Here is a 24,842-nt window from a genome sequence, read left to right as displayed (position 1 = left end):
AGAGGAACACAAACATGTTAGAGGTTACAATGGGTACGTCAATAAAAATAATTTTAAAAAATCCAAGTTATTATTCTACAGAAAATGTATTTAATGATTTTAATATTTGCCCCTTGTTCACTGTAAAATAAATGGCAAATTTTATATTTTATGGAATAATTGATATTAGAATAATATAACGATAACGACAATAAAATACAGTGAAATTTCTATCGAACAAAGTTCCATCTAACAAGACTTTCTGTTTAACTAAATATTTTTGAGAACCAAATTGTTTCAATTCGTATATTTGACAAATTTCTGTAAAATACAAATTTTCGTAATACTAGTGAGGTTTGACTTATACTACTTATTTATTTAAGACAAATATTTATTTGATTTATGAATTCAACAATAATTAAGATGGATGTAGTAAACAAGTAGAAAAATAATAATATGATTCTAAATATGATATGATATATTATCTTATATTTATTATATAATATAATATATACATATGCAAACAAACAGTTTTTCATTACATTACACACATCTTCTTTAAGCTAATTGCTAAAATTGAAAATATTGAATTATTAATTCTTTTAATTTTCTTAAGGTATTTGAAAACTTGTATTATAATTTCATGAACTGGACCTTTACAAATACATACATATACATACTTATATTAACAGTAAAATTAAATTATTTAAAAACATACATTATTCAAAGTTGAAAGTTCATCAATATTATAAAAAAGAAACTAAATTTAAAAAAATGTTTATGGTTAAAATAAACCACCATTCAATGAAATCATTATTTATGATATGTGGAACAGATGCAGCTACTCGTTTAGTTCTGTAGATGTTGAATATCAATTGACATGACGACATCAGATTTATTTTATTATTAATATGCTTATTAAATGTACACCTTGTCTGTATACCTGCCATATTATTAACTTACAACCTACTTCGGGTCTCATTGTATAGATGGTTTCTTTCAAATAAAAATTATAAATACCTACTAGTTACAATACACCAGTATTATATTAGAATATTAAATTACCTATTGGCTATTCAATATTAATTCATTGCCATTCATTTACATCTTACAATGAAATATATAAGTTTAAATTTTGAACATTTATACGTAATATTTTTATGATATACTAGATATTTATCAATATGCGTCAAATACAGTGTCGTTAAAAAAAATCTATCTTTTGTAAGTATTATTAGTTACATAAAATGTTTTAAATTATAAATCGTTGTTAAAATATTAAGACAAATAAAATTCTTAGAAATTATATTACTACCAAGATTTCCCTACCATTGACAACTATTTTTAAAGTAATTTTATTGTAAATCAGATGAAAATTACTGACGATTTAATATTATATAAATTACTATATTAAATGAAGGACATAAATATATTAATACAAGTATTACAATTATTATTTAAATTTATTTGTGTACGTCATGTAAATATTTTAACCGTCAACACTCATTATTCCGTATAATATTAACGTTATTATTAATTAATTACTTTAATTTATTACTAAACAACATTTAACTATTTTTCGTATTATTGTTTTGAATGCCAATCCAAACTTTTTTTTTTTACATCCCGAATTTCCGAAACAGATATTTATTTGATCATTTTGATTTTTAAATTGTAAAAATAATATTTTACTTTAGAATATGAAATTTAAAAAAACGAATGAGTGGATATCGCTCTGCTCTACATTGTGTGTCTAGAAGGTCGTAGTAATAGATGGTATTAAAGTTAAATTCAATGATATAAAATCATTGCATACGAAAAACGATTCTGAGTATGTCAGTCTAGGATATTTTATATTGTTATTACTTATTGTTAATACGGTAGCCGGTAAGTAGAATTAATATTATTCTTGAATTATCAGTGATGCTGGAAAAATATTATGTATACTTATGAAAAATTTGGCTGTTTTTGTAACCAAATTACAACAGAATGACTAAAATCGTTATTCTTTGTGTTAATATGTAATTTCCTCTACATTTTAACTTAAAATAACTATAAAAAATCTGGGTTTACGTTTATTTTTAGATTTTTTGGTTACAGAATTAACTACTTACATGGAATCTTGTCAATCTTGTCAATCCTTCGCTATAAAATTTGAACATTTAATACATTTTTAACTACAAAAATATCATTTTTCAATTTGAGAAATGTTGTCAAAATTTGAACTTTAAATGATTGTAAAACAAAAACGAGCGTTCATTTTTAATATTTTTCAATTGATATTGTAATAATATATCAAGAGTCGTGTATTACATTTTCACGATTTTTGACCCAACAAATAAAATTTTATTGACTTTTGTAGAAAAAAAAATTAATCAAAAATTAATATTGAAAATGTACTTTAGCAGCTCACAACAAGTCAAAATATTTTGAACACTTTATCAAGTATATGAATTGATAAAATAAACATATGGCGTAAATTTCAAGTATCTACAGTGATTTGTTTTTGAATTACAACAAAATAAGAAAATCACCATATGAGAAGTCTAGTCAATGTTGTACAAATTTCAACTTCAAATGCTCTTAAAAATGTAATTTCACTTTCCGGTAGAATTTTTTTTTTTTTATATATGTGGACAAAAATTTGTATGTTATTTTCTAACTTAATATAATATGCACATTTTCTTTAAGTTTATCGAAACAAATAATCAAACATTTCATATATGCCTGTAAATAGTTCAACATGTATCAAAATATTTTGAAAATTGTATGGTGTATAGAATATACTAACAAAAATATTCAGTGAAAATGTCATGTATCTATGGTCATTTTTTTTTTTTATAGTTACACTAAAAACCAAAATCGATTTTTTCAAAAACTGGTTTTACTTAAATATTCCCGCTTTTCCTTCATTTTTTGTTTGTTTTTCCTGTCGCTTTTGAAAACTATTGAGAACTCTCCCGAATGCCCCAACAAGATTCACTTTCCTACAAGAAAAGTTGCTGTTTAAGAAAATCGAAGCACTTTTACTGCCCCAATTCGTGATGACAGACACAAAAATTTAATTGATAAACAAAAAAAAACACGTCATTGTAAAATCAATACATTCATCTCTCCGCTGAGAATCTAAAATGAAGTTGTTACTTAAAAAAATAAAAACCATACATCGATAACAGTAGTAATAAATAGGTACATTATTTTTTTTTTTAATATGATTCAAGAATAAATTTGAACTTTGAAAAAAAACTTTTTACTTTTTGATTATATTATGACTAATATGTTCTTATTTAGTATTTACTATTTATAAATATCATAATTACGTTAAATTAAAAAAGGTCTTTATATAAAAGACCATATTAATTTTGAATAACAAATAGCACTGAATATTTTTTTTTTAAATACTTACATATTTTAAAATATTTACTACACTGAATTTCATTTAAACAGGATAGGTTGTGCAAGTACAAGAATTACAGTTGAATAGATTATAATTATACCCATGTATCCTTTATAAGGTAATTAATACCTATAACTGAATTGTATAACTGTATAGTATATAATATAACTGAATACTAATATTTAAATTAATCTTAACATATATTAACTTACTGAAAAATTAAAAGGTTTAAAAATTATATTATTTAATTTTAAAAAACTCATGTAATAAATATTAATCCACCACTACAATAATAATTACATATTAAAATTCCATGTTTGTATTTTGTATATTATTCAAAATAATTTGTATATTATCTACTATTTATTTATTTTATTTTATACTCATACTTTGTAAGCTATAACAATTACTCATACTTACAATACTGTGATGACTATAAAACAATAAAAATTAAATTGCATTATTTATTACATATGTGTTATTTTCGTCAGTACACATTTTACAGTTTACACTAATAATTATTAGTTGTTCATACTTTTAATCTGTTAATAAACTATCTCTTACTAAGTAGCCTATTAAAACAAAATAATATAGAGACTTATCATTCTATAGATGTGTTATTGTTTATTCAGTACGGATAGATAAAATTGAATTCTAATCTGCACCTAAACCATAATATTATATATTTGTCCTATTATTATACTAAACATAAACACAACAAATACAAGTACAACTTTCATTTTGCCAGAGAACAACAAAACCTTCTTTAGTATCATAATATATTTACATATTATTATAATATGTGTTATTATATTGGGCGATATAAACGCAAGACTGAAATGGTAACAATTATCACCATATGTCTCCAGCTTGTCACAGATGACACTTGTTTTACTTCTTATAGGTGTGTCCACGACCATGAACGATTTGACACTCGAGTTAATTTATACAAGATTACATAAGTGAAGCTACAACTATTAGATCAATATGAGCTGTTGAGCAGTATTGTTCATACCGATTAGTTGATTTGGAGACACACATGATGTATGTAAAAAGAAAGGTGGATGTGTAATGTGTATATTGTGTGTCATAAGTACAAGGCGTTTTTTATACAAAAATAAATTTTTATTTAATTAAAAAAATAAAAATTGTATGAAAATACTATAAATTATTTGAATTTAAATTAATGGAATCATAACTGAATTTAATAAGCCGATGCACTGGGAGGCTTTTTGTAAGCTGATGCACTTTGGCTTTGGTAACCTTGTGGTGACTTATACAATTGACTGGCGGAGGAAGATTGTCCGTAAGATTGTTCACTTGCTTCCGCACCATATCCAGATGGGCCCTGTGGTTTTTGATAGCTTGGTTGTTTTGGTGCTGAAGTGGATGATTGTCCGTAAGAGCTGGGGGCAGAAGTCTGTCCGTAAGATCCAGAAGCGGATGTTTGTCCATAAGATCCAGGAGCGGATGTTTGTCCGTAAGATCCAGGAGCAGAAGTCTGTCCGTAAGATCCAGAAGCGGATGTTTGTCCATAAGATCCAGGGGCAGATGTCTGGCCATAAGATCCAGGAGCAGATGTCTGGCCATAAGATCCAGGAGCAGATGTCTGGCCATAGGCACCTGATTCTTTTCCATATGAAGACGAAGCACCATTTTGTCCATAAGTAGACTGTTGTTGTTGGTATGCTTGTTGTGCAGCTTCCTCGGCGGCATTCTGTTCTAACGATTGAAGAATTTCAGCTGGTATTGGTGGTGGTGTAGGTAAATGAGAGCCTTTGGGAACAAATCCATTTTCATCAGCTGTGTAAGTCACTGTAATGAGTTGTCCATCTTCTCCGGGATAACTGAAAGATCCATAGACAGATTGAATACCTTCTGGGCCACCTGGCTTAAGTTGACCATACTCAGATACAGAAATACCATTGCCGGTTTCGTAACTAGAAAAATATTTATGTTATTAAATGGTTATTATTGATTATTATCTTTAAAATATTACCTGTATGAGTAAGAACCATCACCAAGATTTGGTTGGTTAGACTGAGACAGAATAGGGATAACTTCAGGTGATCCAGCGATGTTGCCTGGTGCAAAAGCGTTGTATCCATTATTACCTGGCTTGTAAGGATCGACTGGTGCACTAACGGGTGCACTTGGTCCTTTAACCTCAGGTGGTCCGGCGATATTGCCTGGTGCAAAAGCGTTGTATCCATTATTACCTGGCTTGTAAGCATCGACGGGCGCACTTGATCCTTTAACACTTTCGTATTCAGATCCAGATTTTTGGTATAATGTAGACGATACAGGTTTCGGGCGGGAACGTTGGCCATATGATGATTGAGAGGCTTGTGATTGGTATTGTGATGATGGTGCAGATGACTGGTATTGTGATTGCGATCCAGATGATTGGTATGATGGTGCAGCAGTGGATTTTGAACCGTACGATGCGGATGAAGGTTGATAACTGGATTTTGCACTTTGTGAATATGTCTGTGCAGCTGGTGTAGATTGATAAGAAGAAGCAGCAGTACCAGATTGGTAAGATGCAGCACCAGACTGGTAATTAGATTGTCCAGCTTGAGAGTATAGCTGTGAGTTCAGAGCGGAAGATTGGTAAGACCCAGAACTAGATGGGTAACCAGACTGTGCACCTTGAGAGAATGCTGGTGATGCTGGAGCCGATTGGTATGAACCAGCACCAGATTGGTAACCAGACTGTGGGTTTTGCGAGTATGATGATACAGCTGGAGCAGATTGGTAAGATCCAGCGCCAGACTGATAACCTGACTGTCCAGCTTTTGAGTATTGTAAACTTGCTGGAGTGGACTGATAAGAAGAGGCACCAGACTGGTAGCCAGACTGGTAGCCAGACTGTGCACCAGATCCTGCGCCAGATTGGTAACCAGAGAATGCATTCGTTTTGTATGCGGGGGCTGAGGTTGATTGTTGATACGATCCAGAAGTAGATTGATATCCAGCAGCTCCGCTACCTTGATATCCAGTTGGAGATCCAGATGAGTATGCTGAAACTTCAGGGGATTTTTGGTAACTACCAAAATTTCCTTGATAAGGTGAAGGAGAAGAAGGTGTGCCCGGAGATCCATAACCAGAAGATGCTTCAGACTCATAGCCTTGTGGATGAGCCGCCGCAAAAGCGACAAATGCAATAAATAAAAACTGGAAAACAATTTTTGATACACATTAAAATATATTTTAGTATAATAACAAAAATAACACATATTGTATACATAATTATACTTTAAGTATAAATTAATTTTAAAAATCCTACTGTCTGATACACTTATCAAAATTAATATTTACCATAGACTACTAAAAAACATAGAGAAATCTTACATCGTTATCAATAAAAATGTTTCCAGTTAAAAATATTGATATACTATAACTTTTTTAATTTATTTTTAAATTTATTTCTGACAGTCAAAAAGTTACGAACAAAGTTAGTTGGTATTTAAAAAAATTACTCATTTTGTATGCTTGCAATATTATTTTAATAATCAAACTATTTATGAATTAAAATTCCATTTTTATGCAATTAGACAATTCTTAAAATAATGTTTACACATTACTAATTACTTTATTTTTTAAACAATTTAATTTCTGAACTTGATCTATCTGAAAAATTTTATTAGCCGGTATTAATGAATAATAGTCTAGTCTAGAAAAGGTCATTAAAAATAGTAATCAATGAATTCCAGTATACGGTTTAAAATGTTTAAATAAAAAAAAACAAATTAAAGTGTTTGTTGTATACATAAATTTAATATCCTTCTTGGCTACCTACCTTCTTAATTATAACTTTACATTATATATATTATGATTATAACAATGTGTAGCTACAAAAAATTAATAAAAATGTGAAATTTCTATAGGTACCTATTAAATAATATTTTAAGTAAAATAAAATATGCACATATAAAAAAAAAATACCAATAAAACATTTTTTTGTCTTATGCTAATATAGTCAGTTTATTTATAGTATTAAAATATTAATAGTAATTATTAAATAGAGGGTTTAGGATAGTATAATCATCTTAGTGTGTATGTTTTTTAAAATTTATATTTTGAATAAATTGTTTTTGCATGCGATTTGAATACCTACCTTAATTTAAATATTTAACCCAACAGCGATATTATTGAAATAAACAATAAGCAAAATATAAACAATTGTATGCGTTTAAAATCCATTGAATTTTATAAATCCTACTCTACTGGATGAATTCAAATTTCACCACAGAAAAAAATACCACAATTTATTTGTATGTTCATTTCGGAATAGCATAATTCTAAAAACATTTAATTATGTATTTAATTTTTGTTCTACTATGGGCCATAAAAACTTTCAAGTAAAGTTATCTTAATCGTAATTATTTTTATAAAAATTGAAGAGAGTAAACGAATTAATTTTAAAAAAAATTCTTTAAAGTATGTGGCTGAAAGTACCTATGTAAAATACGTTTAATGGTTATCTTTCAACGAGTTATACACAGGCTACAAGACTATACTATAGAAACTAAGTGTTAAGACTTTAAAATGTCCGGTTTTTATAATAATAACTCAAAACCAATTCTTTTAATGTATAACTGTTTGTTTCAAGCAGAAAACTTTACCGTAATGTGAAACATTATGAGCATAAGTATACCTAGGTACACTACTACACTATAAGCACAATAATGTTCAGCGAGAAGTACGGTGTACGTATTATTGTATGAAATGGCTGCAAACGAACGACGGAATATATTTCGCGTTTTTACTTCCTGTTTACGAGAACCGAGCACAACACTGCAGTTAAGATTATAATATAAAATTATGTTTGAAAATATGTAATGTGCCCGTACGCTAAGGAGTAGCTGCCGTGTAGGTGTTCCGGCGGTACTATGCATACGTACCCACGTGTGTTATTGTAATACATTGAATATAATAATATTGCTTACCATCTTCATGTTGTCGGTGCGAAATTGCTTGTATGGTGTGTTGTACTCGAAGTCGCAAGTCTCTGAAATCCAATAGACGACGATAACTGAACTGACGATGGATCGGTACCCGACGTCTATATATATGACGATGAGTCGGGACGATTGCCGAATAGCAGCTATGGTATACGGTTCGCTAGCGCGAAGGAGGTGATGTTCGGCGGCGGCGGCGGCAGTGGCGCTGCCCCTACCCCGGTGACGCCCTGTGGCCAATCCGATTTTGACTTGTGAAGAGAGTAATGTAATTTTTTTTATTACGATTATTATTATGATTATTTTTTATGACGTGCCGCCGACACGACGACGTCGGCCAAAGACTAATTAGAACGGCCGCGCGCGCGCGTGTGTGTGTGTGTGTGTGTGTGTGTGTGTGTGTGTGACAGGTGTAGGACGATAATATAATAATATTACATATGTGCGTACCAATATCGCATAATAATATTCTGCCTTGATCATCCGATTGATCAATGGGTATATGATGTCTGACGACGACAGCTCATATATGACCCAGTTCGATGCTGCTCACGATGATGACACCAGGCCGTTTTTTTATGATTTACACGTACACTATATACCTAGTGCGTACTATATACACCACGCGCGTGTTAGAGGATTGCCTCGGCCGTGGATAATCATAATGATATGATCGTCGACGCATTCCGATAACGCCTGGGTGATCGATAAACGTATTCAGTCGGATATTTTCACGGCTTGGTGTTTCGGAACGTGGCTCAAGTCGCCAAAATATGTTATCAAAAATAACGGTCTTAATAACGACTTGGCAGCCCACATAATATTATTATCTCGCCCACGGCCCATGTCGACCGGAACGCGCAAAAATGATGTTTGTTTGTATTTTTATTTCAATTCGTAGATCGTAGCCAGATTAACCACGCCATAACGATTGGAAAATATGTATTTCAAGTATAATATGCAGACTGCAGCGTATTTATCGACTTTTCGTGAGGTAAACAAACCATAATATAGTGATATTTAAATTAATTTATTTCTTATTCTCTCTATTTTTAAACTTTTAATGAGTGGCAACATAATATTATAATAATATTTCTCTTTTTTCTCGTTAACAAACATAACCAAACGCTCATTTATTAATTTGATGAGAAATCGAAATGTTGATGTTTTGTTTTTTGCAAAAGTTTTTGTAACCATTGTTCTTTTTTGGAGTACCTATGTGGCTATGTCATAGTACTAGTGTAATATAAAATATATGAGTATAATGTTACACAATAAGGATGGTTGAAATAAAAATGCAATAGTTGCACACTGACGATGGCTTTTCGAAAAACTTATTTCCATGCGAATGGATCTGATTTCGTATTAACGCATTTTAAAAACCGGTTACATTAGTAAGTTATTAAATCAGAGATGTCAATGTATGATAATCGGTAACATGGAAACGATTATTTAATAAAATAATATCATAATATTATAATATTGCCATAGAAACGATAGTTTCCGGTTAAATAGGCATTGTCCTGGTCGAAATTCTTAGGCTAATCAATCGTATGTGCATACTATAAACACAAATCTGTTTGGATCTTGCATACATTAAAACGATTCATTTCCACCCATTAACCTGATAAAAAAACACATTTTCGTGGAAATACTATGATATATGAAATTTGGACGTTTGTGTTTTTTGGAAAATATAAATTGATACAATGTATATAATATATTATGCCATAGGTACTATGTACAAAAATGATATGAATGATATAAACACGAGCACTGTTCAATGCTCACACACATATTATAGTAACTTATAATAACCTCTTCGAAGCAACTTAGGTGTAATAGCTGTAGACATGTCATATTAGCAGTTGGTGATTATCCTAATGATTTCTACTACACATGTATAATGGTACTAACGTCTTTCAATTAAGATCGTAAATAAAAGGAAATTACATAGGTCATAGATTAATTTTATTATTATTGTCGACCGGGCAAAAACAAATTATTTTAACAGACACTGTAATCGTTAAGCCGAACAACACAGACAATAATTCATGTTTCACATCGAAATAATACTTAAATAATGCGGTCATTTTTTTCAAATTACCAAAAAACATGTATTTTCACATTAACAATTTAATGTTAAATCACGGATACTATATTCTTCTATTTAAAAAATCAGTATGAATATTATATAGCCGTGGCCTTCAATCTCGGCCCTAATCTCGCTTCGCCCATATATCGACGAAGGGTAGAATATATTTTATCTGTATAGTATAGGTACTGGTACTTTTAAAAATTGAAATGAAAATGCACTGCACTAAAAAAACGATCCTTAGTGGAGTATAATTTTAGATAGCTATTGACAGCTTTTATAAGGTACTTTTAGAGTTACTACATTGAGAAAATTACACCTACAAAATATCACAACTTCATTGTGTTTTTTATTTGTGAATTCTAATGCAACTTTTGAAACATTTCTCTGACCTAAAAATGTTCACTGAAAAATGTAATAAAAATAAACATTATTGTAAGATTACGCATACCTACATTTCTTTAAATTATATGAAATAATGTATAACTATATAAGTACCCATATAACTCACTATTATAGGCTCTGCTAAACACGAAAACTGATAACCATAAAGGGATAAGATGAAAAATAGCACAGTCCCAAATCCACGCAATAATTATTTCGCTTGTATTTATTAGTGAGCACGGACTATACGTACATCTTAATATACAAATATTTTTAAATTTGATAAATATTTATTAATTTGATAATATTTAATCTTTATACAGATATTACAAAAACAAGTGGCTTGATGGGTTTTTATTATAAGATTTCAGGTTACTTAAAAGATTTAAAATAAATTACTTATTAATACAAACATTTTTTTTTAATTTGTCTATGACCTACAACTTTACATAAGTACGCATATTTCAGTTCCATGCGCATCATTATCAATCAAGAATATTACTCATTCTTCCGGCACAATAACGTGATCAATGGCAATTACGTCGATGATTATCATCACTAATATAAAAAGCTTAAGGATAGCATTGAACAAATATTACAGGTATGGAACGTATTCAAATTATATTGCGAATTGACGATGACGTAATATTACCTGTTAGATACATAAAGATAGTTTTAATTACTGTTTAAAATTAAGTGAAATTCTGATGTTGGAAACGCACCGAAATGGTGGCAGGAGTTCTAAAATCTTTCGAGATAAAAGGACTTCTCGCGATTATTGTTGAAGCATAGAAAAATTAAACATAAATCAGTTCGAAAGTTACCTTCGAAATCGCGTGGTCAATTAATCAATAAAATAAATATATCAATAAATATATATATTATATATAATATATCAATCTTAGAAATATTATTTACAACAATATTATACGATGGTAGGATTAAGGTTAAAAGTTTCAGTGCAGAAATGTATTTTTTCATGTCAACTACTCAACTCGATATGGATATTTTACCGTGAAAAGTCGTGACATAAAAAAAATTAATCATTAATAAACACTTATGGGATTATTTTTGATATATCCTCCTCGATCATTACCGTTCTCTATAGTACACCGAAGGTTTTAATTTTTACGTTTTATGCTTTTACAAACTAAACTCATTTTAACTGCAAATAGGTACAACTCAACACACTTTGCACAACAAATCAGCTACAACCGTTTCGTATTTTATAAATTGGTATAATTTTACATCCATATGCATTATACATATTACATATATTTATATGCTTGAGCACAATATTATAACCAACCTTTTGTCATATATTTTTTTAAATAACTTAATTCTTGTTTTATAGATTAAAAAATTTCGTATTACTTCGTGTTTCTAATTGCTTCAATACATTATTGCGATGAGGAGTTTGAGTATGAACTTTAAAATAATAAATACATGAAAACATTGAAATGATGTATTTTTATGAATAGCAGTAGGTATTGATACATGATTATAAAACAATACATCGATGATAAATTCATAACAATCCACTCTATAATTTATTCCACACAAACGTCGAAAGTGCAAGAGGTCATATTATAACACAATTTATACTATGCTATTAAGTATTATTTACCTAAAACTTACATGGGCCTTGAAAAATGTTACCAAATTGAGGATTGTTATCTACTGTGTAAGATCGTGTTTTCATATTAAATATTCCAAACCAAACGTGAAAGCTATGTAAATATATATTGATTTTTATTCGATCAAATTACTAAAGAAAAGTAAATATATAATGAAAAAATTATAGATATACAATGCACACGAATATTACAGTTTGTATTGCTTTATAAATACGATTAAACATTATATTATAGTCTGCCAGTCTGAAGCTTTCAATTGCTGTAGGTAGTTATAAGCTAAAGTCTATAAAGCTACATTAAAAATAAACAAGTAAATACTATCTTAATTGTGGTACCTTTCAAACACTTGTTTGGTTGATGTTCACTTAATACCTATATGATACGTCTTAATATAAAACATTTTTGGATCCATACACTACTAAATCTCCTATGATTTAAATGTTAATACTTCACATCCCTTTCGAAACATATAAGTATTTATAAATGTCAAATAATGTTGAATTATTTAAATATTAAAGATGAATTGTGTGATAGTATCACATAATAGTATAAACAATTAACAATATTATTTTGAATTACTTTTATTCAAATATAAAACTTGATTAACTATTCGTCTATTACCTATAAATATAAGTTAACGCCTAATAATACTTATATATACGAAACACGTGACATATGTTCACTGCAGAGTTACATTTTTAGTACAGTGAAATGGTTATCATTTCCCGTCACCGACATAGACTTCAATACAATATAATACGAGTACTGTTTGTAGATTACTCATTCGGCATCGGGATATTTGCGTATAATTATGATGTAACTATTGCAAGCATACTGAATCAGCTATTGTTTAAAACCATGTTTCACAATACATTTAAAATTTTAAATGAATAAAATAATCTGTTAAAACATTATGGAACTCTGATATCATTGGAAAAGCCGGGTAAACGACAATACGACTCTTAATGTGTACACTCTATAAAAAGTCTTTATACAAAGTATATATTGCTTGAATGAAAAAGTTTTTATGAATATTCATCGACAACTAATGCAGTTGACTTGCACTGTCAATTTCAACTAAACACATTTTTATGATAATTCATTGTCATCATCAAGTACTATTCTCCCAGCAGAATGTAATATAATAACAATAAAATGTTAAGTATGAGTTAACAAATAATTCATATTTTTACGATAATACGTTAAAATAACAATCCATTCATAATAGTTGGTGTTAACGTCATATGTTAGCATTATAATTTAAAACATAATCAATCAAACAAACAAACGAATGATGAAACACGTTAATAATCCTTGACAACAATTTTTAAATCAATTTCTTGATATAACTTCTTCGCTATTTTCATGAATCAATTCAATACTATCATTTTTAGTTTGAAAGGAAATTAAACTTAAGTCCATACTGATTATGAAATATTAAAATTTAATACATACTAATATTCTTCTTTATTAACTATATGATTAATAACAATCACTTAATGGGAATACAAATTATAAGAATCTTATAATCGTGACTTCAAGTTGACCAAAATCATAAGCATTTTATAATATTATAGAATTGCGACAGCTTAAAATCTCTTATTTTGAAACCTTAATAATTTTAAACTATCAAAGTTCAAAACTAAAACTTTATAAATTAAATGTATCTACATAAGATCCTTTATAAATAAATTCAATGTTATACTAATATAACTTTATGAAGTGTACAATTAAAAAAATATATTTATTTTATAGGTAATAATTATTTTACTCATCATTAATACAAATTTTAAATTCGATCAAACACCTAAGGTTTCAATTATTTTTTTAACAGTTGGATGCTTGTTAGTTTCTTGTCTTTAAAATATTTAAAATTTAAATGGATACAAAATATTATTATGTAATAATGTACAATTCATTAAACTTATAGGTATTTTAATTTATTATCAATCTAATGAAATATACCTACGAGTATATTAAATGCATATTGCAAGTTATTAACTAGTTCACCTTAACGTAAATCACATTTACAGGCTTACAGCAATGGATGAGATACTAATTAGTTTCATGAAAACTATATTTGGAAAACCAAAATTACAATAAAAATTATATGTATAGGTAATACATTGTTTTATAAGTTATAACTTTAGTACAAAAATAATACCAGCAGATAAAAATTTAATTATATTTAATCTATTTTTTTTATTAGCTGCTAGTTTAAACTATTATAGCTCCACAATTAAATTAAGTATTTAATCGTTAAACGTTATTATATTGTGTGTCCGTGATAAATGATCATAATATTCACAAATGGTTCATAAGTCAAAACCATAAGTAATATAAAGTAATATTAGAAAATATTTGTATATATTATACAACATTTAATTAAACATTAACCAACTTTCAGTTCATTAAATCGACAGTTTTTATTTTATTGGCACGACGACGTAACGCGTCATATTTATTTAACGAACCATCTCTCGATTGCGATCAACGACCACTTTCAAAATCGACGTTATGTGTGAGTTTTATTTAAATGTGTGCTTGTGAGTTTGTTTTTATGCGAATAACTCAGTTGGTATCTGGTACACCGAAGGTACATCAAAATAAAAATTTAAAAAGACCGTGAGCAAAATTGGCCATCTTAGCGAATAAGTAGTTTTGACTCGATGAATAATATGACGAGTAAGGTATAAATAAAACACGTGCATAAGAAGTACAATCCGTCTGTCTATAATTAACATGACGGTCGAAGGTGTCTAAATAATAATAACGACATCAGAAGTCCATTTATTAATTGCTATAGATGTTATTTATTTCACTCAGCAGTCGGTCGGTGGATATACCAAACGAGCTTCCTGCGGTGCGCAGTGATCGAGTGATCGTCACGTACAAGCACGCGATATGTATCATTACCTACGCCATTATAAACACTATAATATTAAAGACTTTGACGTGTCCCTCCCCTCCCCCCTTTGTCGCTCCTCTCTCCCCCGCTGCGTGTTGATAGCAGGTACACGACTATCGCCGAGGCCGGATAATCGCCGACCGTCGTTGGTCTGCGATATCTCGGTGTTTTGATTGTATGGACGGTAGCATCACATTATAATATTAAGTATACCTGATCATCGTCGCAAAGTGGCCCGTGCTTGGCGTGCTTAGGAAGAGCTTTATCACCCCCCCCCCCCCCCCACACCACGCTATCCACCGGTGTATTATTTTCTAATTAATTACTCGACTTTCCTGATGCTGTACAGTGTACAAGTGCTGTTAACAAATAAAGTTATAGGTATATTATAGGTATAAGTACAGTATAGTTAGTTAGTAATGGGTACAAGTGAAGAGGTAGTTAATATTGAAAAATATATCAACAAATTGGTCATTTGAAGAAAAATAAAAAAGCAAAAAAAGGCTATTGGGAGTGATATATATCACCAAGATCACCCCTCTCCCTCAGCCGTAAATGTGCCAATGGTCAGTCCTAACAAAGTGACAGGGCTCACATTGGTTCGATTCCCTATTTACGCCTGTCCTAATATGACGTATTGTATATTATGCTGCGAAAAAACACACACATCAACCAATATCACCATCGGTTGGATTTCGAACGTCATATTAATAATAATAATAACAATAATAATAACGACACAGATATCTCGCAGGCTCGCTGCAGCTCATCGTCGTTGCGATCGAGGGGGGGGGCGGATAACAGAAAGAAAGAAATCTCGTACCATTACGATGCGATTATTATTATTTCTCTGCATATTAATATATTTATGGCGGAGGAGTAGAACGGACCTGCTGCAGCAGATATATTGTGCTCTTCGTCTTGTGAAACACCTTGTCGATCATCTCGCACGCTCGACGCGGTTCGGCCCCGGTAAAATTAGCGAATATACCTGCGCCGAACAGCCGCCACTCGACACAATCGGGACGAGTACGAGCGCGAGCAACGTGGTATAAAGGTTGCGTGACATCGATAGCATGTGCTCTTGTAATACGTGATAAAAAAAATAAAATTAAAACGCCGATCGGTACGTGTAAGTGCTCACACTTAGTGTTTAATAATAGCAATAATTGTAGTAATAATAATACGCGTATATCAACTATATGTTGTATCAAGAGAACTGGTTTTTTTTTTTTTAATTATTATTATCATTATTCTGAAGGTGTCGAATGCACGAGCCCCGTACGCGCATGACGTAATAATATTATAAATAAGTCGTCTCGATACCGAGTGCATAGGAAATTGGGTTTCGTTATATAGCTATACATAATATTTAGAGCACCTGATAGTACTCTGTAATTAATTATACTAAGCACAATACACATCAATTGAAAAAATAAAAGTAAAAAATCGTGCGGACAGTACGGCACGGGACCGAGTATGACGTATACTCTATATTATTATATTATGGAGTACTTACGCCCCAACATAACATAATATTATATTAATAGTGTGGTGGCCAGTGTATAGGTACCTAAGTCAAAAGTTGTTTAGTTTTAGTTACGCCCGGGACAATATGATTTCTTATGGTAAAAGTCAAAGTCGTTGTAGACGATGCACTTGTGGTTTATTTATTTATTTTTTATATAATACTAGCTGTACGCGTTGCCGTGGAGATAACTGAATCCCCGAGTTGGGCAATTCACCAGTGGGGGATAGTGCAATGAGTAACTTTTTTTTCTCGCGTGAACCAATTGCAAGCAAAAGTAAACGAACACGTGGTTATGATTTTAATATTATTATTTATTAATAGCGGAGAAGCCACCCCTTGGTTCGACCTATTGTCCAAACCTTCCTTGAATCGTTAAAATCAATCGAGTGCTTTTTGATTCTATAAACCTCAGCCATAAACTTTGCCTTTTGTAAATGATAGATTAATAGCTCTTACCCGCGACTTCAACTCTGATACTCTTACAACCCATTTGAAACCCCAAATAATGTGTGTAGACAATTTATTGGTGCCTTCTGGTCAAAAACTATGGATTTACATATACGCCATTTATAAATACAATATAATCCTACAAAATTGAAATCGATCATTTCCGTTTTGCTTCAGTTGAAATATTCTCAATATTATCTTTCGTCTAATTCTTTTTTTTGGCATATAAACCTGTAACTCAGTTGTAACTCATTGTAACTCAATTTTACATTCATGTATTAGCCTTTATATCAAAATATCGATATTGAATACATAGTATAAAATGAAGTCGTCGCACAAATTTTGACATATAGGCTTATAATGTTATTATATAATACAATAAATACAGAAAATTATATCCAATCATCATAGCTGTTTTATTATCCGAAACTCATGGAAATCCCATGCGTAAAAAACAAAACAATATTTGATTTTCGTGAGCTGAAACAAAATGCATGTGTTAGGTATAGTGTATGGCTATAGTGGCTTTTATAGTTAACCGGGTTGAAAAATAAAGTTACTCAGAGTTTTAACTTTTAAGAAATCTATCGGTACCTATAACTTTAATTGAAAACGGTTCAGTATAGACGCACAGTTTTTGAGTCTGTAGAGGACGAATAAATAAACATTAATTTTTTATATATACTAGAATATTATGTAATGTAGTAAGATTTGATTAAAATACTCTATTAGCGTTTTAAATTGTGCAAAATTCAAACTATCTCAAGGCGCGAACCTTAATCATATGAGTTGTACTACGCACTAATGTTCTGATGGTCCGATTCGATATGGTCGTTAAAAAGATTTTTTTTAAACCGCCGTTCAAAGACGTCAGAAATTTCGCTATTACCCTGGCCCCCCTGACCTTGTGCGTCATTTCATTCCATATATACGCATATATACCTACTGGATGATTCTGTTGAATTGAAATTCTGAATATTACGAAAATTACTATCGTTATTGAAATTCTTTTTTATTTAATATTCTGTAAAGTCGTTACAAATTACATTTTTTTTTTTTTGCAATCGTTTTTTACTTTTTTGATTTCATAAAACTAAGTAGAAAATTTTTCTGAAAGTGTATATATTCGATATGGTTCTCCAAGTATGCTAACCCCTATATTCCTTTTATAATTAATTTATTAAAATTCTATTTATGGAATTTTTAGTGTACGGACTACAGGACAATATTTTTTTTTTTTTATTATTATTATTATTGACTGGTAGTTAATACTTAATACTATAGTTATAGCTCAACTATCAATTATTCCAGGACTATAATTTCAAATAATTTTATACTCATATCATGTGCTCATGTTTAAATGGAAACTTCTTTTTTTTTTTAGATGATAATCACCTTTTTTCTATACATTGTTAGTCAATTTTTTTTTTTGGATGTGAAACATCTATTGGTGCTCTTTGCAGGTTATAATACTGACTCGCATAGCGCAATGGCAAACGTATCATGATGCAAAACAAATAATGATACAAATTGTAACCAATAGCAACCATTTAAAGCATTTATAAGCAAAAAAAAATAATAATAATATTAATAATTTATAGTTTTGCAACCCCAATATTAATCTATCAACATTTTACAATTTGTTAAAATTTCAGATAAGTTGTGCATAAAAAAATACTTGATCCAATATTACATTTATTTTTGTAGAACAATTTTTAAGGACTATTATCCTTAGTATATAATATCCATTACATCGATTTGTCTAAATAGTCTTAAAACGATTTAATACCCATTTAAATTTACAACATTGTCAACCTTTATTTTTATTTTTATAATCGAATATGAAGTCTAATAATAATATCATTTAAAACTGATTTGTCAAACCCTCCAAAATATAATCTACTATAATTTTTGTTATAGGAGTTTTTACTCTAAGATTGCACAAGAATTCCAAAACCGATTATACGTGAATGTGTTTTGTGTATGTTGCGTGAGGGCCAAATAAGAGAATGAACAAACAGTGCGCTGACATAACACTTGACTTGACTTGACTTGACAATATTCAATGAAAAAAAGGTTGTTTATCATTCGAAAAAAACGAAGTTTGTAATTTTGTATCACCACAGGAATCTCCTTAAATGGTGTAAAATTATAAATACATACTAATTTCGAAATAAATATGACCTTAAGTATAACTGCTTGAAAATTTAAAAATCAGAATTTAAATAAATTCATTATTATATGGCAAATAACGGGGATAAGCTTACAAATAATGAAACTGTGATTGATTTTTTATGACTTACAAGACGTGGTTAAAGTTTAGATGAAGAGAGGCAGACCAAATTTTTAGAAGGCACCCTTGGTCAAAAAATAAAACTTACTAAATAATTAGTGATAACAGTAGAAAATATAATGTACACTAGATACCGATTTTCAAAAATTTGGTTTTGTAATAATTTCAAATTGTGTACAAAAAAAAAAAATATTTCCCTAAACGTTAATTTTCGTGTTAATCGGGGTAGAAAGAAAGGTTCTATTTGTATTTTATACTGCCCGATTTAGGTACAGTCCACCCACTGTTTAATATTATAAAACTCACGCTATTAAATAATTATCAAAACGGATACAATAATAAAACATTATTGTTATACAATTAACGGGCACGCCTAATAGGCACTAGGTACCTACATCATCCTAGAAAGGCATCATGCCCACTCCATTAATAGTGTGACCATTTTTTTTCGCACTCGCATCTCCGCAGTTATTATGTGCTCGTCATCAACAACGTTGCGTAGCAGGTGAGTGTATAATATTTTATAGAAAAGAATTAGATGCGAATATTCAAGTACCCATTGATCACGCTCGCAGTGATCGAATTTATTGATTTATGTTAAATATTTTCACACGAATACGCTAGACGACAATCGTCGTACAAACCATCATATTATTATAAAGACGTATACACAAATACACAATACTACACAGCTAATCGACAGTACATTTACGTATATTATATTATAATATAGTATCATATGTATATATTTTAGGTGGGTACTAATTATTAAAATATAATAAATTACATATAATATAAAAAAATCAGAAAAAAAAGATCGCGGAATAAGACGAAGGTTCGAACAGTTGTTGGTAAACTTGCAGACGACGACGAAGCCTAGTACTTGGGCGGTCCCAGTGTTCGTTGCATAGGGGGCAACTGGAAGTACCGTCCTTGTTGGTTGTTCGGAACGTACCACATTTGCTGCGGCTCAATGCTGAACTGACGTACAGTTCCGGGCCGTTGCTGCTGGTTGAAAATCGGTCGCTGCTGGTTGAAAGGCAGTTGTTGTTGGTTAAAAGGTGGTTGCTGGACCGGCCTCGCGTTGAACTGAGGCTGCAGCTGCTGTTGCTGCTGTTGCTGTTGATATCCCCCGGGCACCAGCCTTTGCAATACTGGCACGACCTTTGGCTGAGTCTGGACAGCCTGGGGCATCGTCTGCAGGACGGGCACGACGGATGGCGCAGACGATCTGGGAGGTTCGAACCTCTGCATGGTGGACTGCTGTTGTTGCTGTTGTTGCTGTTGCTGCTGTTGTTGCTGTTGCTGCTGTTGTTGCTGTTGCTGCTGTTGCTGCTGTTGCTGCTGCTGTTGTGGTGTAGGTCCCGAAGACGGGTAGGCCGATTGCAGTTCCGGAACGGGTTGGCCTTGGAACTGTTGGTAATAGTCTTGGGGATTACCGGCCGACGGGCCTTGCGATTGGTCGGCCGCCGCGACCGATGCTTGTACGATCATCTCCAGTGGCTTTTCAGTTGGCCCTTGGCCCACGAACAACACATTCTGCGACTGTTCCGCCAAGTCGTTGGCCGCTTGACCAGCGCTGACCTGTTCGGTCGCCGATGGCACTTGTGGCTGCTCCGATGACCGCACTTGTGGCTGCTCCGATGATCGCACTTGTGGCAGCTCCGAAACTGTTTGAAGCTGTTGCTCCGACCGCGCTTGACCGTCATCGTCCGACGAATCGGAGTTGGTCGACCTAAACTGGGGCCGGGCGAAGGCGGTCGTCTGGGCGACGTTTTTGTACGCCAAATTTTTGGGCAAGTTGGACGCCGCTGGTGGACCAACGGGCAAATGAGCTCCGTATGCTCGGAACCCTTCTACTCCTGCGGTGTACGTCACCTCTATCGGTAATCCTTCCGGAGAGATGTACTTGTACGAGCCGACCACCGAGTTCGCTTCGTCTTCAGTTCCCTTGTTCAACATAACGCCGCGTTCTTCCGCGAAAATGCCATTTCCGGTTTCATATCTGCAGCATATAAAATGTACATCATATATATATATATATTGTGGGCGTGTATAGGCATAAACCAACACGAATGAAATGAACAGGATTAGAAACTGAACAAATAATATGCAACTACTATATCTTACGGCGACATTCATGCGAGAATAAAATAATCAACAAGTAGGTGGCATATGTAATGATATAGATATTCTCGCGGGGTAGCAGATAAAAATAAATACATTTAGTGGAATATATAGGATAACTCCTGAATCCTGCCACCATATAATGTGAATTAAATATAACTGCAGTACCTATATAGGCACTCAATAAAAATATGTCTCATTACTTTTCTTGGCCATTTTATTTTATTGTAAACAACCAAGTTTATAGGACATGTCTGAGAAAGTGGCAGAGTAGTATAAGTACATAATAATCATTATATTATGAGCTCCATGCAATCAATATCTTTTAAATGTTTAAATTTTACTCACTAACATTAATTTTACGGAACATAAAATAAAATTTAGACTCAGTTCCTACCTAATATAATATTATTATTATTATTATAAGCACTTACAAAAATACGGTGGTTCAAAATATAAGTTTAGTGGGTCAAAATTAAGATCTTGGCTTAAAATTTTAAAAAAGCTTATTGGCACACAAAAGTTTAAATTTTATATGATTTTTGAGTACGAAAGTTACAAATATACTAGTTGTCTACATATTTTGAGAGAAATAATAATAAGACAGTTCAAGTATATAATAATACAGGTATATTTTAATACTTGTCTGTATATTACGTGGGGGCAAAAATATATCATACTTGGAATTGATATGTTATAACTTATAGACGATCAATAATTTATACCAGTTTATTATTTATTAGACAACTTTTTTCCATTGCCTACTTTTGACGCGCTAACCTTATGATTTAGAATTATATGCATCGGTCGTCAAGTATAACTCACATCAATCAAATAAGCAAAATTAAGAATGGTTAAGACTTTTTAAATATGCTCCTCAGTCTATTAGCTCTTATTTATTTATCTATGTACAATTTACTTAACTGATAACTGATTTTAGGTCTAAATCCTATTTATTATCAGACATTTATATATTACAGCTCAAATAATAGTTAGATATCCCTGCCTATTACATGGAAAATAATTAACATTACTGCTTGACAGAGATAAGTCAATTCAAACTTGAAAAGTTTGAACTTACACAAATGAACATCAAAACTGTGTTGAAAATATATTCTGCGGCAATGTATATATATAGTATTGTTATAAGTTACAACGGATTTTCAAGGTTATTACATTTTTATTATGTAAAATATGTTCTACAATTGTTATGAAGTTATTATTTTTCCTGTTATGATAATATTATGAAAACTATTTTATACTTAATTCATAAATAACTAATATTTGCTAATTTGATTTATCCTAAATCTTAATCATAAAATCCCACGATAGAAAAATGATTCCTCATTCGTATCTAGCAATGCGATTCCTCAATACTCATGTTTTAATGTTTATTTCATCTAACCAACCGTAACCTCTAAATTGTAAAACACTCTATTAGGTACGGTCAACTTCCCACGCCGTAGTAATTTTCAATTGATACAAAAGGATTTTAAAAATTTCAAGATCTATGTACATAGGTCCTTCATATCTACTAGGTACTGCAAGGATTGAATATTTTTTTATACGATCTTAAAATAGGTTATGATTTTTATAGGGAATTTATTAATAAACGATGTTAACTGTTAAATAATACCACTCTTATATGGCTTAGGTATTTTATGTTTTTGTTCACATATTTATAATATTTTAAAATACATTATAAAAAATAAAATATATGAATTAAAAAAAATCACTATATAACACTACATTTAAGTCATATCTATTATCCACTATCCATATAAATACTTCTTTTTTTATAATGTGCAACAAGCAGTTAACCAAATGTATGGAATCAAACTGGTACAGGGCCAAGAAAAATTGCATCTTTTTAATTTATTGACTATGGTCTATGTGGTGATTAAATAAAATCATACAATTAATTTTTAAATCTCACTTGAAGTTATAATCACCATCCAATGAATTTTCTCTGGCATACATGTATATTGGTACAAAATCTGGCTTTAACTCATTAGCTACTTGTTGTTGGGATTTTTTTGCAGGTGAAGAATTCAATGTCTGTGGTTTTTGTTTTAATGGATCAGCTGCCACTGACAAACACGTCACGATCAAACCGATCAAGGTATATTTCTGAAAGTAAATTAAACTCTAATACTAATGTTATACAATATACTTGATGTACAAAATACATATAGTACGATTATGAGCCAACTATTATTATTTATAAGTTACACCCCCTTATGACTTAGTTTTAAAAGTTAATAAATCGGATATTAGATGATTATCTTGTTTAAAGTGGTATAATTATTATAATGAAAGTTAAAATAATTCCAATAAAATGTGTTGAAGTGTTGATTATGATATAAATATAAATTATAATATTTATAAATAGATGTAATTAAAAAAAATTATACACAAATAAAAATAATAATTCAACACCATATTGTATATGACTTCATCAATATGATAATATATCATGTATGTAATACAAATCAGGAATATTATAATATTAAACGACGAAAACCTTCGTAAAAAAATGACGATACTTTTAATTATTGTTTAGAACAAAAAATTATTATTACTTAGTAGTAACTTTTACGAAAAAAAGTAGCTGGTAAAATGTCCAAACGAAAATCAAAAACGCATTTTACTCATAAACACAATATTAATAAACATAAAATTACTAAAGTTAAAAAAATATTACTCACCAGAAGCTCCATAGTTTTTGTGTGATATTTTCGAACCATTTTGGAACTGCGAGAGAAAGATTATTGCTTTTACTTTCTTCTCGTCGAGCCTATTTATGTAAACTCACGGCCAAGGTTATGTTACAAGTTCATTTTACATCCGAGTACCTGGAATGGGTAGGGTGGAACCACTTCCTTCGATGAATTTTTAGGCCTATGGTCGCGATGCATTACTTTGGCCGGCCGAAAGAAGTAGGAAACTTGAAACTACAGAAACGTGTGGGCATTATGCAATAACTAGATATATTCATCAGCCACGTCCAGCCCAGAGGTTAACGACACTCAATTATTATTGTTGCCCACTAGACTCCGAAATCATATATCTTAATCCCG

At 30.9% G+C, this 24,842-nt stretch overlaps 2 protein-coding genes across 2 annotated transcripts; both read right to left on the bottom strand.

Annotated features, from left to right (window-relative positions):
* Positions 1-4,524: 4,524 nt before the first annotated feature.
* On the bottom strand, positions 4,525-8,457 carry LOC111031113 (hornerin-like). Its single transcript, XM_022310912.1, has 3 exons — positions 8,329-8,457; positions 5,376-6,553; positions 4,525-5,316 (listed from the first exon to the last, which is right to left on the bottom strand). The coding sequence occupies exons 1-3, from the start codon at positions 8,335-8,337 to the stop codon at positions 4,581-4,583; spliced, it is 1,923 nt and encodes a 640-aa protein (XP_022166604.1). The 5' UTR covers positions 8,338-8,457; the 3' UTR covers positions 4,525-4,580.
* An 11,723-nt stretch (positions 8,458-20,180) lies between these two features.
* LOC111031118 (probable basic-leucine zipper transcription factor R) lies at positions 20,181-24,603 on the bottom strand. Its single transcript, XM_022310920.1, has 3 exons — positions 24,471-24,603; positions 23,699-23,892; positions 20,181-21,640 (listed from the first exon to the last, which is right to left on the bottom strand). The coding sequence occupies exons 1-3, from the start codon at positions 24,507-24,509 to the stop codon at positions 20,512-20,514; spliced, it is 1,362 nt and encodes a 453-aa protein (XP_022166612.1). The 5' UTR covers positions 24,510-24,603; the 3' UTR covers positions 20,181-20,511.
* Between the last annotated feature and the right edge of the window lie 239 nt (positions 24,604-24,842).

Source organism: Myzus persicae, unplaced genomic scaffold (assembly GCF_001856785.1).
Source record: "Myzus persicae strain clone G006 unplaced genomic scaffold, MPER_G0061.0, whole genome shotgun sequence".
Classification (NCBI taxonomy): Eukaryota; Metazoa; Arthropoda; class Insecta; order Hemiptera; family Aphididae; genus Myzus; species Myzus persicae.
The sequence above is the reverse complement of the archived record's forward strand: the minus strand, read 5'-3'. Positions and strand labels throughout refer to the sequence as shown.

Bases quoted from the DNA above. Each gene is read 5' to 3' on its own strand.
- LOC111031113 (XM_022310912.1), bottom strand. The intron at 5,317-5,375 runs GTAATATTTTAA...ATATTTTTCTAG, and splicing joins GATGGTTCTTACTCATACAG to TTACGAAACCGGCAATGGTA.
- LOC111031118 (XM_022310920.1), bottom strand. From the start codon at position 24,509: ATGGTTCGAAAATATCACACAAAAACTATGGAGCTTCTG. The intron at 23,893-24,470 runs GTGAGTAATATT...ATTTACTTTCAG, and splicing joins CAAAAACTATGGAGCTTCTG to AAATATACCTTGATCGGTTT. The intron at 21,641-23,698 runs GTGAGATTTAAA...TATATGCTGCAG, and splicing joins GATGGTGATTATAACTTCAA to ATATGAAACCGGAAATGGCA.